The 15,198-nt window shown below is 39.7% G+C and overlaps 2 protein-coding genes across 10 annotated transcripts; one reads left to right on the top strand and one right to left on the bottom strand.

Annotated features, from left to right (window-relative positions):
* The first annotated feature begins 5,203 nt into the window (after nt 1–5,203).
* On the top strand, nt 5,204–7,817 carry LOC122081287 (probable pectinesterase/pectinesterase inhibitor 61). Its single transcript, XM_042648327.1, has 3 exons — nt 5,204–6,459; nt 6,694–6,830; nt 6,917–7,817. Exons 1-3 carry the CDS (start codon nt 5,471–5,473, stop codon nt 7,612–7,614), a joined length of 1,824 nt encoding a protein of 607 aa, XP_042504261.1. The 5' UTR covers nt 5,204–5,470; the 3' UTR covers nt 7,615–7,817.
* Nucleotides 7,818–9,558: 1,741 nt separating this feature from the next.
* Nucleotides 9,559–14,118, bottom strand: LOC122081288 (GDSL esterase/lipase At4g10955-like). Of its 9 annotated transcripts, none has more exons than XM_042648329.1 (5): nt 13,978–14,118; nt 13,608–13,664; nt 12,557–12,698; nt 10,852–10,961; nt 9,559–10,709 (listed from the first exon to the last, which is right to left on the bottom strand). In XM_042648329.1, exons 3-5 carry the CDS (start codon nt 12,557–12,559, stop codon nt 9,746–9,748), a joined length of 1,077 nt encoding a protein of 358 aa, XP_042504263.1. In that variant the 5' UTR covers nt 12,560–12,698; nt 13,608–13,664; nt 13,978–14,118; the 3' UTR covers nt 9,559–9,745. The 9 variants fall into 9 exon arrangements, with proteins under 9 accessions (XP_042504263.1, XP_042504262.1, XP_042504269.1 ...); XM_042648328.1 differs by having other exon boundaries at nt 13,856–14,099; XM_042648335.1 differs by lacking the exon at nt 12,557–12,698 and having other exon boundaries at nt 13,978–14,117.
* Between the last annotated feature and the right edge of the window lie 1,080 nt (nt 14,119–15,198).

Below are 15,198 nucleotides of genomic sequence, written 5' to 3'. Positions count from 1 at the left end.
CTGAAAGTCAAAGGGCTTATACTATCTGTCTAACCCTTCGCTCTGAAGGATCGTAGATCGAAAAACGCCTTCTAAACTACTCAGGCAGAAGAGAAGAGGGGCTATGTATTTGCATGACCCCAGCTCTCTCATCTTGTAATTAAACTGATTTATGGGATTGAGTTCTTCAAAATCCGTAGCAGACATGAATCAATTGCATCACCAATTGTCATCAATTTAATTTAGTTGATTTGAGAGGTTGAGGGGATTTACCAACCAAATCCCATGTTAACTTTCTTTTAACTCCCTTTAGTTTTGCTATCGCTTTTACTTTCAGCTTTGATAATGCGTATCTATAGTGGTTGGTTGCTATGAAGAAAAAGTCAGAAATCCATCCTACTGGTTGGTGGGAGAGATTAAAGTTGAGTTCGTTGTGATATTATCTTCTGTTCTTGTGCTTTGTTTGAATAGTGTTGTTTTTCATTATCAAATTCTCTAAACATTATTTTAGTACGGGAAAATGATACACATGCTGGTAATACCTCTCTATCTCATATTCTCTTTTCTCCTCGACACTTATTAACATTTTTTCCCATTGACTGTGGTCCCACATATATGAATTGTGAGGCCTTCTCTCCCATATGTATATTAGCTTGGTGTGAAAGTTACTAATAAACATAGACTATGTATAAATCCCTCCTTTTGTTTTGTAATATAATGAAAATCCTAATGTCACCAAGACATTTCACGAGGGATCACTACAACTCCAAGCACAGTTTTAGGAATTGGTATTAGTCGTATATCGATAGGGGGTAGGGATCGATCAATATGGTAAGAATGTGGTATTTCTAATTAAAAAAAAATGTTGTTTTGATTTGGAGTTATCGATACAACCCAATATCACTGTTATGTATGGGTATCGAAACCGATGGTGATTGATACCTTTACTGATTCCGTGAACATAATCTATGACTCCAATTAGATTGTGGTTAAATAAGGTAGTGGGAGGTTAAAACTAGGGAGAAGGTGGAGTGAGATTTTCTGCTGCGTTACATGCCCTGTATTGCATATCCAACAATCAGGAATGTCTTGGGCTGCGCTTCAACACCTTGACTGTATATGTGTTTGAGCATTTTTTTATCATTAGACGTGTGCTATACACCTTGTAGCACTACAAAGGAACCCAATCCAACAAAGGTTCCACGACACTGGTGTATGGGAAATAATCGAAATGTCACACTAATGGTGGTCCCAAAAAAGGCATCACATCATTCACTTAGGACCATATTGGTGAGACGGACAAGAGAAAACTGATATGAGGGAAATTACCTTTATACTCTGTGGGGAAAAAAAGGCAACCGATTGGAACCTATTCCATTGATGGAAACAAGAAAGGGCATAAACGAATCTTCAGAAAGAAAGGACAAGCAAACGGGGAATAGGGGAATGTGTGGTTGAAGTCCAAAATGGACCCCATCGATGAAAGAAAGTTACTGGATCTGAACACTCTGGCCAAGCCTATCTAATAATATGTACACCTTATCTGGTTTTTACGTATTTGGAATTTTGGATTCAGACATGCAGAGAGACAAAAATACATTTTTATCAGAGCCGTACAGTTCGGATCAGAAGAGTTGCTCAGAGAGAATCTGCTCAGTTGCAATTTTAGAATTTAGCTGATAACCGTATGTGGTGGACCCACTTGGAATGTATTTATGAATTTATGATCCAATTGGCGAATGACCATAGAGAACTCAATGCATGTAGTTCCACCGGTGGTGTAATTATCAGATTAATAAATATTTGGCACTTAAGGACATACAGGATAATATTTTAGTCACCTAGCACATTATGTTTATTCTCGAGTGCGATTACAGACGGTTTTCTAGGGTCAAGACTACTCAAGAAGATTAACAATCTAGCCCTAGTTGAAGGCGAGATTCGACATAGCATTTGGATTTGTTGCTTTGAGATATGAAAGCTTACAATTAAGATTGTAAATAGATTGGATATGGATTAAATACGGATTGGATGTGATTGAATTTAGATATTTTCTAACTGAATATAAATACTCCTAAGCGGATATGGATGAGAATCGAATTGGATTTTCAGTCATCCGTTTACTCTCTAACTTTTATGATCCCAACCTTTCTCCCTCAATAAATACAATTTGCTCTTAATCTATCTTTATAAGTTGCCTTAACTCTTTTTCTAATTCTCTAGAACCTATCTAAACTTTAAGAACTCTCAAAATTAGGAATTGATCATTTAGTCCGATCGAATAATTATTTTCTGGATCATTAATTTGAGTTTTTTGATCTGGATATCCATTAATCGAATACAACAAATACGGATGTGAATTCGAATTCAGATTTCGACTATCCATTTATATCCCTATTTACAACGAATACTATTGGCTTCTATGATATCCTAGAAGTTTTCTAATCTCAACATCATTGAATAATAGACTAACGGTTTGGTTTCTTTTAAGGATTAGTAAACCTAACCAAGTGTTTGACACCCCTAATTGTGTCTTTGTTTATTTGTATTTATTTAATATATTTCATATGGGTATTAGAATAAACATGCTAATGGTAATGCATATGAGGTCGCTAAAATCCAGGGAAAGAACGTATTCACCCTAAGAAAAGGGAAAATATAGGACCAGAGAAAGGGAAAAGAAAAAAAACCTTTTGTTCCACCTAATTTTTGGATCATGAGTTATTGACAACAGATTTTGGGCCCTTAAGGTCAATGATCCAATGATAATTAAAATAATAAAATATAATATTAAAGAAAGATAGCTACAGCTTCTGCACGTGAATTCATTGATTGATACAAGAGGTTTTCTTGCTTGAATTATTGTTTCTGTGATCCTCCAATTAGTGCTCTCTTTAATTGTTTTGATGGGGGGGATTTCGCTTTCCCCCTCCCCACCCGCCTCCTTTTCCCATCTCTCCATCAATTTCGATATTTGATTAGGTTTGGGACATATGTTATGCTCTCTCTCTCTCTCTCTCTCTCTCTCTCTCTCTCTCTCGGATTTAATTCCTTTGGAACCCATAAGCTGTCTCCATTTTGAAGAGAGTGGGATCCAAGGAAGGACAAGGATGGTGTCAACGAAAAACGGACCTAGGTAAAACGCTTCTTGGGACGCTTTACCCACTGTAAATCACCAAAACAATTTGGTTATTGATACAAATCAATTGATGTGGAAATTGTATTAGACTTGATTTCTGATCAAAATGCTGGACTACTACTCCCATTGCACTAGGGCCCAGATTCTTTTAAGTGCGCCAACCACCCTAGTACACATCAGACGGCTTAAAGCACCGGGGCATGCACTTCTAGTACCTCTAGTCGTCCGATGTGCACTGGAGGGGGATGGTGCACTTGAGAGGATCTCGTTCCTGATACCAATACTTGGTTGATACAAAATCAGTTATACAATACAGATAAAGGGTAAAATAGTAAAAATTAATATGGAACGGTATTAGACTTGATTTACAATCAAAATACTAGACTATTGCTCCCATTGCATTAGCTTCTTAGGGGAATAGAGGACCTCGATCTTATCAAGTGCACCAACCACTCTAGTACACATTGGATGGCTTGCAGCACCGGGGTATGCACCCAAGTGCCTCCTAGCTGTCCAATGTGCACTGGAGGGAATTGGCACACTTGAGAGGATCTTGTTCTTGATACCAATACTTTGCTGATACACCAACAGGGTTGGTAGCCTAGTGGTAATAATGTCTTCAATCCATTATCGCTCGAGTCGATTGGTTGTGGATTTGAGTCTTGACATGCCCACTAAGTGTCGCTTACTGTACGGGGCTATGATCACTACCACCATGAAGCACCCTTTTTTGATTACCCAAAAAAAAAAAAACTCACTTATACAATGGTAAAATAGTCAAAATCCATATAGACATTAGTATATTTGAGGGCAAAAGTTTCCAATATGACCGATATATAAGAAGAAGAAGATGAAGAGGAGAAGAAAAGGAATAATAAATAATTGGTACATGCAAAGTACGTGGTGAACCCATTGAATAAATAAAAATGAGTAATACGAAATGCACTACCCACACTCTCTCTTCACTCAACTCCTCTCGGTCTCGCATTCACACACATAACACACAAGCACTGTCGGTGGATTTCTAAGCACTTTCGCTAACGTTATTTTCATGCCATCTAAGACGCAAGACCCATATGGCTCCGGTGGCTACGATTTGACCATATATAATTACACCCCACACACCCTATTCCTATTAATTATTAAAGGAGAATATATTACAGAAGTGGGTATTCGTTAATGTTGCTACACTTTTACCTACATCACCTTCTTTATCTAAACTCAATTCACTTTTATTATGGTGGAACCCTTCACCTTATGATCATTGGATTTTCATTTTTGTCTTCAATCATGAGCATCCATCCTATTCCAACCAAAATCTAAATTAAACCAAATCGGTTCGATTTTGTACTGTTTTTTGTATTCAGTGACATTCTCAGTAATTTGATTTAACTTATTTGGTTTGTACAAGACTTGGGAATGAGAAACACATAGAGAGTCAATATTCAAAGATGGAGGCCAAAAGAGATACAGAAAAACTGAAATATTACAACTCATTTTTTGGGGGTAATTTAGAGTTTAGGGTTGTTGAGGAAACCCAAGGGGTAGTGCAATTGGTGAGTAATAAACTTGATACGAACCGTAAACTCGAACATCCTAAGTTAGACTCTCATTAGGCACACCTTAGGTCACTCACATGGGATGTTTAGTGCTCTTCACTGTTTTCAGTGAAAATTAAATGATTCTCATACGACTCCAGTATAACTCTTACAAAATTATTTAGATTTAATTTAATTCAATTTTAAACAACTGGTTTTATCTCCGGTCCAAAATTTATACCCTTACCGACCGCGTTAAGAAAAGGGCGACCCTTTTGTATCTTGCCGCGTTAAGAAAGAAAGTCACTAATCATAGTACTTTTCAGTTTGCCTTTTTTCTAGTCTTCAAGTGCTCTTTTGTCATCTCCCACAGCTTCTTTAATTTCCTGCAACTCCAAATATACTGTAATCCACAGTTCCAAAGTAAAGCTAAATTAAATCAGTAACTTTAAATGAATCTTAACATAGTAATTTAGATTAAAGAAAGGTTAATAAGGTTACGGGATCACAATGCAAGCTTTAAAAAGAAACCAAAAAGGAGGAATGGAGAGTAGAAAGGAACCTTTTGTGTTCAGCTCCTCAGTGCTCACTGCTCTCTCTCTCTCTCTCTCTCTCTCTCTAGCTCTGAAAGTAGAATAAAGCTACACCCTCGACATGGACTTGGCACCAACTTCTGTTTATTTCTCTTCTTGTTCTTGTTCTTCTTCTTCTTCTGACATTATATAAAATCTCTCCAATCCTCAATTTTCCCCTTCTGTAATTCCATTTTGTCCAAACCCTTCTTTCTTCTCTGCTACTTTGTCTCTACCTGAAAATGGATTACGGAAAGCTTGGATCATCGAAGTCTGCTGGGTCTTCGATTGGCGCATCTTTCCGAAGCCAATTGGGGGAACCCACTAGCTCAAAGAAGGGAAATCGTCGGCTCATTGTCATCGGTGTCCTCGCTTTTGTCCTCCTTGCTGCAGCAGCTTCCGCCGGAATTGTCGTTTTAATCCGACCAAAATCCGCCGGAGAACGGGCACATGGCATCCGGGGACCTACCCAGTCCATCTCCAAAACCTGCAGCAAGACTCGTTACCCTGACCTCTGTGTCAACTCGCTTGTCGATTTCCCAGGGGCGCTCGATGCAGGGGAACGAGACCTTGTTCACATCTCAGTCAATATGACCCTCCAACGCGTCGGAAAAGCCCTCTACGACGTCTCGGATATTGGAAACTTACAAATGGATACTCTCGTTCGGTCGGCTTACGGGGATTGCTTGGAGCTGTTGCAGGATTCGGTGGATCAGCTCTCACGGTCTTTAATGTCGGTGGTGCCGCCGGCTGATGGTAGCGGACAGACAGGAACCGTTGGATCAACGCAAGATGTGATGACGTGGCTTAGTGCGGCACTCACCAATCAGGACACGTGTTCGGATGGATTCGATGTTGTGAGCGGTGGGAACGTGAAGGATCAGATACAACAAAGGCTTAAGGATCTGTCGGAGCTGGTTAGTAATTGCTTAGCCATCTTTGCCTTTTCCGGCGACAGCGGAGACTTCTCCGGTGTTCCCATTCAGAACCGGCGGAGATTGATGGGAAGCGTTTTTCCGCCGGCGGAGGTTCAGGTAGAGGAAAGCCGTGGGTTCCCGAAATGGCTGACTAGGAGAGAGAGGAGACTCTTGGATATGCCGGTGGATGTGATGCGGGCTGACATTGTTGTCTCCAAAGACGGAAACGGCACCTATAAGACGATATCGGAAGCCATTAAAGCTGCTCCGGAGCATAGCAGTCGCCGTTTTATTATCCACGTCAAAGCAGGAAGGTAAATATAACCAGTAAAAAAAAAAAGAAAAGAAAAGGAAAGTTTCCTTTTTGTTCTCTTTCTGGCTTTTATTGACAATAGTATCCCCTCCCCTCTCTCTCTCTCTCTCTCTCTCATAGTGTGTAGGTTGACTATTTGGCTTGACAACTCACTTAGGTCAAGTGATGAATTAATATATTAATCTTGTTGGGTGTTGGAAATTGAAATTATATATATATATATATATATCTATAGGTACGACGAGAAGAACCTTAAGGTGGGGAGGAAAAAGACCAATCTGATGTTCATAGGAGACGGTAAGGGCAAAACGGTCATTACAGGTGGCAGGAGCGTCTACGATAATTTTACCACGTTCCACACGGCATCATTCGGTAAGTAATAATTATTACTGTAATTAGTAAAAGTTAAATGGTGGTTATTTATGGTGTATTTGGGATTATTAACTTTATATGTACAGCGGCGACGGGAGCTGGATTTATCGCAAGGGACATGACCTTCGAGAACTATGCGGGACCCGAAAAGCATCAAGCGGTGGCCTTACGTATTGGGGCGGATCACTCGGTGGTGTACCGATGCAACATCATAGGGTATCAAGACACACTGTACGTACATTCTCAGCGACAGTTCTACAGAGAATGCGACGTGTACGGAACCGTGGACTTCATATTTGGGAACGCAGCGGTGGTGTTACAGAATTGTAGTCTCTACGCACGCAAACCCATGGCCCAGCAGAAGAACACTATCACGGCCCAGAACCGGAAAGACCCGAACCAGAACACCGGCATCTCTATCCATAACTGTCGGATCCTTGCTGCTTCTGATCTAGAGCCCGTCAAGTCCACTTACCCGACTTATCTGGGTCGTCCGTGGAAGCTCTACTCGAGGACGGTGTACATGTTGTCTTACATGGGTGATCACATCAACGCAAAAGGGTGGTTGGAATGGAACGCCACCTTCGCCCTCGACACACTTTACTACGGGGAGTACATGAATTTCGGTCCAGGTGGAGCCGTCGGACGGCGGGTCACGTGGCCCGGTTACCGGGTTATTATTGAGGCCGCGGAGGCGGCCAAGTTCACCGTCGCCCAATTCATATACGGATCTTCTTGGTTGCCCGCGACCGGGGTGGCCTTTGTGGCTGGGCTTTCAGTTTGACGATTAATTCTTCTCTTGTATCTTATTTTCTCACACTTTATTTTTATTTCTTTTTCTTGAAGAATCAAAGGATAAACAGAGAGAGGGGGGGTAATTATAGTGATAGGGAGGTATAACTCCTTCCTTCTTTATTCAATTTTTTAGAAGTTGTAAAAGGAATAATAATTGAAATTAAAAAAAAAACTGTTTTTTTTCCCTTATAATAATTTGTGTATCATTTATAATGTGTGAGTTTCTTAAATGACAATACGTAATCAAAACGTCATCGTTCACATGGGTTGTCGGTAGGCGGACTGGACTTTGGACAATCTGGGCCCACATTTTTTTGTTTTTTTATTGGATGGTATTGTGGGCCTTGTGGAGGTCTTCTGGTGGGCTCAAATCAATGATCATAAGGGAAGAAGCCTAGCATCTGCGTTGGCATGTCTTTCACTTAATTAGTGTGAGTAAGAAGGAAGGGATCTCTCTCTCTCTCTCTCTCTCTTTGTAGTGGCAGTAGTACAAGACAAACCATGTGGTAGATAGGTGAGGGCTGGTTCATGACTACAATGTCATGGATGACGCAGATCATAACCCACGGTTTTAGTATACGGTATTGGCATTGGTATCGGTCACTGTTAATATAAATACATATCGTCAATATCGGTCTATATTGGTATGAGATTGAGAGTCCATGGTTCATAATCGTTTCACATATACCTATACCAGATAACAATATCAGCCGATACAATACTGATGATCTCAAGACTCAAGATTCTATTGGTATGAGCTGGCTCCTTATCATGTATGAAATACTCTCAAGACTGAAGATTCTATCTCATCTAAGTTCCCCATTTTTATTAATGGGATCGAGTGTTGGACCTCCCTGTGTCTTATCTCATCCATCCAACGATAAGGGGCAGGTAGGTCAATTCATAGGAATCCACTTAGGTCTTCCTACCCATAAGATTCATCTTCCTCTAAAGCATTATTGGAAGCAATCTAAGAATCCCTTGTTTTTACGCTTTGATCATCTATAGGCTATTGACTACCTTCACTTTAGGCCCAACTTTCCTCAAGTTATGAGGTGTGGGGTCATATAGGCTTTCTACGTGTCCGTTTAGACTTAATAGGGCATTATATAACCCTATTCTTATTGTCATCAACCACCTTAAACCATGCGTACAGCTTAAGCAAAGGAATCACATCGTGAGGAAGACCAATAATTAATTTGTCGAGGATCTTTGTACTTCTTGAATTAAGATTTGGGAGAGGGTTCCCCGTATGGAAGAATTTGCATACGAAAGCAAATGGTTATGCAGAGAACGGTATCACCTACATAGGTTCACACAGTTAGAGAGAAAATAATAAAGAATCCCCTCCCCTCTTTGTTTTGATTGAAAAGGAAGATAACATGACCCAAAAATTATGTTGTGCTTCATGCTGTGTACAACTTTTTGTTAAACAAGGACACCCCCTAACCCACTGACCCTATAGGCATCTTCTTCTCCTTTTATACTTCTCTTTTCTGTTGTATAAAGCACATAATATTGATGAACAAAGCAATAGAAACTTTAAAAAGTTGTGCATGGTTTGAGCCTGCCCACTTAGTCCTTAGGCTCAGCATGGTTACCCACCCACACAGTGTACCATTCATCTTACTTACCATTGGACAAGAGCACACCCATCTTATAAAAGAACAAGTAAAGCACCATGCGTTCCAGTCCTTACCATTAAATGGAAATTCAGAACCAATGTCTCCCATTTGAGTCAGTATCAGGTTCCTGTAGTGTACCTAGACAACAAGCAGAAGGTTCATGAACCATGCAACCAGTTTGGTCCGTGTCTTAACAGCTAAGAAATGGGTTTTTTCTCATGTAACAGTACCACATGATTGCCATGAAATGTTTCTTTTTCCTTTTTTTTTATGGCCCGGGGGGGGGGGGGGTGTGGGAGAGTGGGGAGTAATGTTCTAATTTGTGCCTTAATTTAGCTAATTAGATTGTTCTCAGATATTCAACTTAAGCCACAATATTCAGTTCAACTTGAGCCACAATAAATTTCAGTAGGCAGGGGAAATATTGACCTTCAACCCCCCCAAAACAAAACACCTACCCACAAAAAATAAAAAAAGTAACAAAGCACGAAACAGTCACCTGTATTGGTATAGCTTACACTGCAAAAGCAGGTCTGGAATCCACCACTGGTGAATCCCATGAGCTCGTTTAAAATCTGGTGACGGGCTCAAGTTAACTGTAAGGTTTGCGGACGGGAGGAGGTGCAGAGGCTCTGATTCTTTCTTGCCCAATAAAAGACCCCCAATGGAATTCCGGGTTGCCAATTTCTCAATTCCCCCGGCTCCAATCTCCTCCATCTTTTTTCTGTGCTCAAAATAACCAACATACTCCGAGCATATATGATCTGCCGGATTGACAAACAAACATGGGACCCATGCAGATAAGATCACAAATGGATCCTCTGATGCCGAACACTGGTGGTGACCCTTTATGGCAAAAGTGAGTCCTGCCGTGATGAAACTGTTTGCCATTCGGATCCCATGTTTTACTTTCTTATCCTTGATCCTCTCAATTGGAGCAGAAACAAATGGGGGATTAAAGAGAAAAGCTTGGAGAAAAACACCTGTCTTCGCCATGGTCTTGCCAGCGAGCATTGCGATTGCAGAGCCCAAAGAATGACCAGCTAACCAAATATTCAAAGCTCCAGCTGCAGCGACCATGTTCCGGACAGCTTGCATTGCAATTTCAAAGCGTGGGGTTCCATGAAGTCCATTTTGGATGAAAAGGAGATCCAATTTGAGATCCTGTGTGAAGGACTCTCCCTTGGTGATTGTGCCTCTGAAGGCAATCACGTATCTTGGGGCCCCCTGGATTGAGTAGTGACAATTGGAAGGTAGGGGTTTGAATTCATAAATGGCACCAAAGATGGAGGAATCAACATTATCCACGAGCTGACGTAACAACTGAAAATGGAAGAACTCCCACCACGGAGGAGCAAGAGATTCAGGCCCTTTACGATTCAGCTGGCGATCCCGCTCTAAAACATAGACACCTTGCACCAAGCTGGCAGCAACAGATCTACGGTGATGTTCATTAGTCCTGAAAAACACAAAAGAGAACTCTTTCACATCCACATGTTGATAGCATGTTACAGTGATTCCTGCTGGTAGACAGTATATCATACAAATACACTAGATTTCATCCAGATAGAAGAAACCATTGATGTAGGGAAATGTTGTACCAATCAACACTTGTGAGGTGTAAAGGTCCTGAAAGGCTGAAGATGTCCCTCTCAGAGGTCATTTCTCTCTGTATTCTGCTCCGGTTATCTTCCAGATGTCTCCACAGAATCTGCAATGTACCACAGAGAACCAGAAACAATGACCAAAAGACTGCAAAAAAACAGAAAAAAGATGCACGTGGCACACATGGGTGGTAGAAGATGCTGCATAGAAAAATTTTCAATCACCAATGAATTGAACATGATCTTCAATCACCAATGAATTAAACATGTCCCTCTGCATGTTTACCATGAGAACCAGATTGAAACTATTCCAAACCAGAAAGAGAATACTGTCTCCAAAATCAGCAAGACTTATTATTCTCATCCATTTGTAAACTCTCATTTAAACTTTAAAGGCTCAGTTATAAACCACTAGTAATCAGGGTTTAGGAATCGGTATCTTATAGGCTGATCAGTATCAGTATTGGGTCTATTGGCCAACACTGATACCATATCTACGGTACAGTACGGACAGAGGGTAAAATGATCAAAATTATATTGGTATATGTATCTTTTGAGGGAAAAAATGTCCAATGCGGCCTAATACATATCAGAATTGGTTTTGAAAATGGCTGATATCCAATCCGCTACTGTGAACTAAATCCATGCTAGGAACACCACTCTGATACTGCTTCAGTTCCACAAAACACATCCATCAAATAGTATACACTGGCCCACGGGAAGCATGTCTATTTTGTTCAAAATGTCAATTCACAGAACGGTTAGGCTGTGAAGTAGTTACGCATTTAGCAGCATAATATACAAACATCACAACTAAAAGGTTTTGCTCTGCCAAACATTCTTATTTTGTCATTTAATTAGTCATTCAAACTTAACCTAGCATGCATATTTCAACCAAAAAAATCCTAGCATGCATATAAATAACAGCAGATAGGTTTCCGTTAGGCTGTGAAGTAGTTAAGCATTTAGCAGCATAATATACAAACATCACAACTAACAGGTTTTGCTCCGCCAAACATTCTTATTTTGTCATTTAATTAGTCATTCAAACTTAACCTAGCATGCGTATTTCAACCAAAAAAATCCTAGCATGCATATAAATAACAGCAGATAGGTTTCCAGTCACACTTTCTTATGTTCAACAACAGAAAATATTGTCTAATGGTTCAAATTGAGCGTTTGCACCTAATATGACACACCAATATTTCAAGCTCTGAGGTACCTGTGTCAACACAATTTTTGGAGGAGGTATTGGACCGTATGAAATGTTCTCCACCCATATACCCATATTTAAAATTAGAAACTCCATTATAGATTCTCTGTGTTTTTTGGGTTCTCATGCTTATGGGAACTCAACCAAACACCCTGAAAGAGCAGAAGTACCAACACAAAATCCAACCCAACCTATCCTTTGATTTGAGCTTCAAGTCATCGCAAGCTAGATTTTAAGAAACCTAACTCGAGTTTGAGTTAGAAGGTTGGGAAACTCAGGTGTATGCTAATTTGCAAAACAGTCTGCTGACAGTGTTTACATAATTTACAAACAAATAGACCCCACCATTCATTGATACAACAACTCCTACATTAGCCATAGATAACATTCAAATAATGACTGCAATAAGGATGTGAATCCATTAACAGAATCCATTAACATTCAAATAATATGATTGTATAAGGATGAATCCTTTAATTCTTGTATTACCATATCATGAGAGCATATACATACACCAAGCCCTATATTGGGGTTAGCTTCTGGTTGGGGTGCAACTTGAAGTGTCAACCCAACCCTACCTCAAAATTTAGGGTATGGTTAGTGCTTTTTAAATCCAAGTCCATCCAAACACCTGAAAATCCATCAACCATGAGAGCAAAGTTTAAAGTTAGGTTGGGTTTTGGATTGTGCCCAACTCCAGTTGCCCCAGTATGAACATCATAAGTTTTCTGCAATAATGAGTGAGGTAACTACTACCAGACAAATAAGATAATAAGAAGAATCACACTAATTTTGGAATTCAAAACCCAAGGAAGATGGCATGTTCCCCTTTAATGAGTCCAAAGAATTCCATTAAACACATTTTCAAATCTGACAAGTGATGTGTACGATGAGCTTGATACAGATTTGGCAAGAAATGAATATTAGAAACAACCTTCCCATCCTCACTTTGTTGTACTCCGTTGGTCCAACAGTATCCTAAGACTCCAATGAGCTACAGGTTGGCCTTGCAAGTCTCATCCGTTTAATGCTTGACCAAAACTTAAATATCCTTCAAAAATGAAGTTCTTGGTCTATAGATGCATATTCCTGTACTATATAACTAATGAAGTCCATCTATTTGTCTGATGATACTAGTACACTAAAAGAAATTTGCATAGTAATTCTTAGGAAGCCCAACAGCAACCAATCCAAGTTCTGTACAAGCCGGCGAAGGAATTGTACAAATTGGGCTGACTCGAACTAATATCATAATGTCCAAATAGCCATAACCACCAGGAACAGGGAGGACTCACTTTTGGACTCAAATCCAAATTCTCATTTAGGGACGAGAAGCATACCAAAACCCCATAATGCGAACTCAGAGATCACCACATGCATCTAAATCAAATCATTACAAGCATTTAGCTTTATGGTTATTAAAACAAAATAAAATCGTAGGCAGAGGAATTAGAACGCTATTTTCCTTTCTTCGTCGAAAAAAAAATTGCCCATCAACAATCTAGACCAAAGAAATGCAGAGGAGATGATCAGAGCATACTCTATCAGAAAGATAGATCAAAGGTCTCCCCTTCCAACGATCAATCGATCTCCCATCCTAGAAGCAAAAGAGAGAAGATAAAACAAGAAAGCAATGCAGATGCAGCATTAAGAATTCATTCTAATGAACTCAAATAAATTTAATAAAGAAGGTTGGCGTCGATTACCCAACTTTTTCAGATATATAAATTAAAGAAAGAAGTAATTGTCCAAACAAACGCAAAATGACAAAGTCAAATTAACAATTACCCCCTTTTCATGATGAAGATGTATCAACAAGGGTTTCCGCAAAAGACAGCAACAACAAGATGAGTAAGGGAATGGTAATAGGGTTTTGTTTTCTCAACTTGTGATTTGGTAAGGCTACTCACTACTTGGTTGCTTCCACATTCTTATTTTTTATCTTCTGGGTTCTGACTTCTACCTCTCCGGCATCCGGCGTCCGGCTCCAACGGGTTCCCGGCGTGAATGATTCTGAATTTTGAATACGGAAATAGTCGCAAGGAATACCATAAAGAGGACCATGTCTCCGATTTTCGAACAGTATTTTTTTGGTAAATTTCCATCACTGCCCTTTACTTGTCTTATATTTATTTTTAACTCCTTCCCTCGTAAAATCAAACTTTTGGAGATTTCTTTCTCCCTTGTAAATTTTTAATTCCTAGGTTACCCTTACTTCTCTCCTTTCTTTCTCCCCAAACCTTATAGACGGCCATCTACATTCCTCAGTCAGGCATTCCCCCAAATCTCCACTTTGACTTTGTCCCCAACTTCTACTCTTTGTAGAAATACAATCTTAAATTGATGTAGAAAAAACTCTAATACCAGAAAGTACAAATTTACTTCCAATCGCCGTTCTATTGGGACTTGGAACATGCATCAGTACTCACCGGATTAAAGTATAATGAAATACAAGACATCATACACCAATATTCTCTGCCCCACCTCCTTAACACTCTACAACCTCTGCCCCACCTCCCACCTCCCACCTCCCACCTCCCACCTCCCACCTCTATTAAATTTATTCTTTGATAAAGAAATTTGAAATAGAACAACTTCTCGCGTTGTAAGAACTTGTATATTGATTATTAGTTGTGATAAGGGTTCACACTTGATGACATGTATCTCAAATGAGAGTCTACATTTGTGAGGGAATCATAAGAGAAACTTCGACGAGTAGGGAGTAAAAGAAAATTTCCTATTTTTATCCTTTTTGGGTAGGAAACTAAGAATTAATTAAGAAAATGGCAAACACGTAACACGTTCGACAGTTTGAGAACCCAATCGTTTTCAGTTTTTCAATTTGGCCCTCGCGAAACCGTTGAAGCAAAGCAAGCATCTACTCGTGGGTCCAGTGAGTCTTTGAGGCTCTGACCTGAAGGAAGAGAGAGAGAGAGAGTTATGTTTTGTTTGGATTATGAGTTCTGAATTTGAACGACGTGGGGATGGTAATATCGTAGTTAGTTGATTCAAAATATCGTTTTGTTTTTCTTCTAACAAATAAAAAATTTGTGTATTCCCTTAAAATGTTTATTTAATTAACATAAAACAATTTGTTGTGAAGCTCACCAATTCCATGAGATTACATTAAC

The sequence above is a fragment of the Macadamia integrifolia genome, chromosome 6 (genome assembly GCF_013358625.1).
Source record: "Macadamia integrifolia cultivar HAES 741 chromosome 6, SCU_Mint_v3, whole genome shotgun sequence".
In the NCBI taxonomy this organism is placed as follows: Eukaryota; Viridiplantae; Streptophyta; class Magnoliopsida; order Proteales; family Proteaceae; genus Macadamia; species Macadamia integrifolia.
This window is presented reverse-complemented; position numbering and strand designations above follow the sequence as displayed.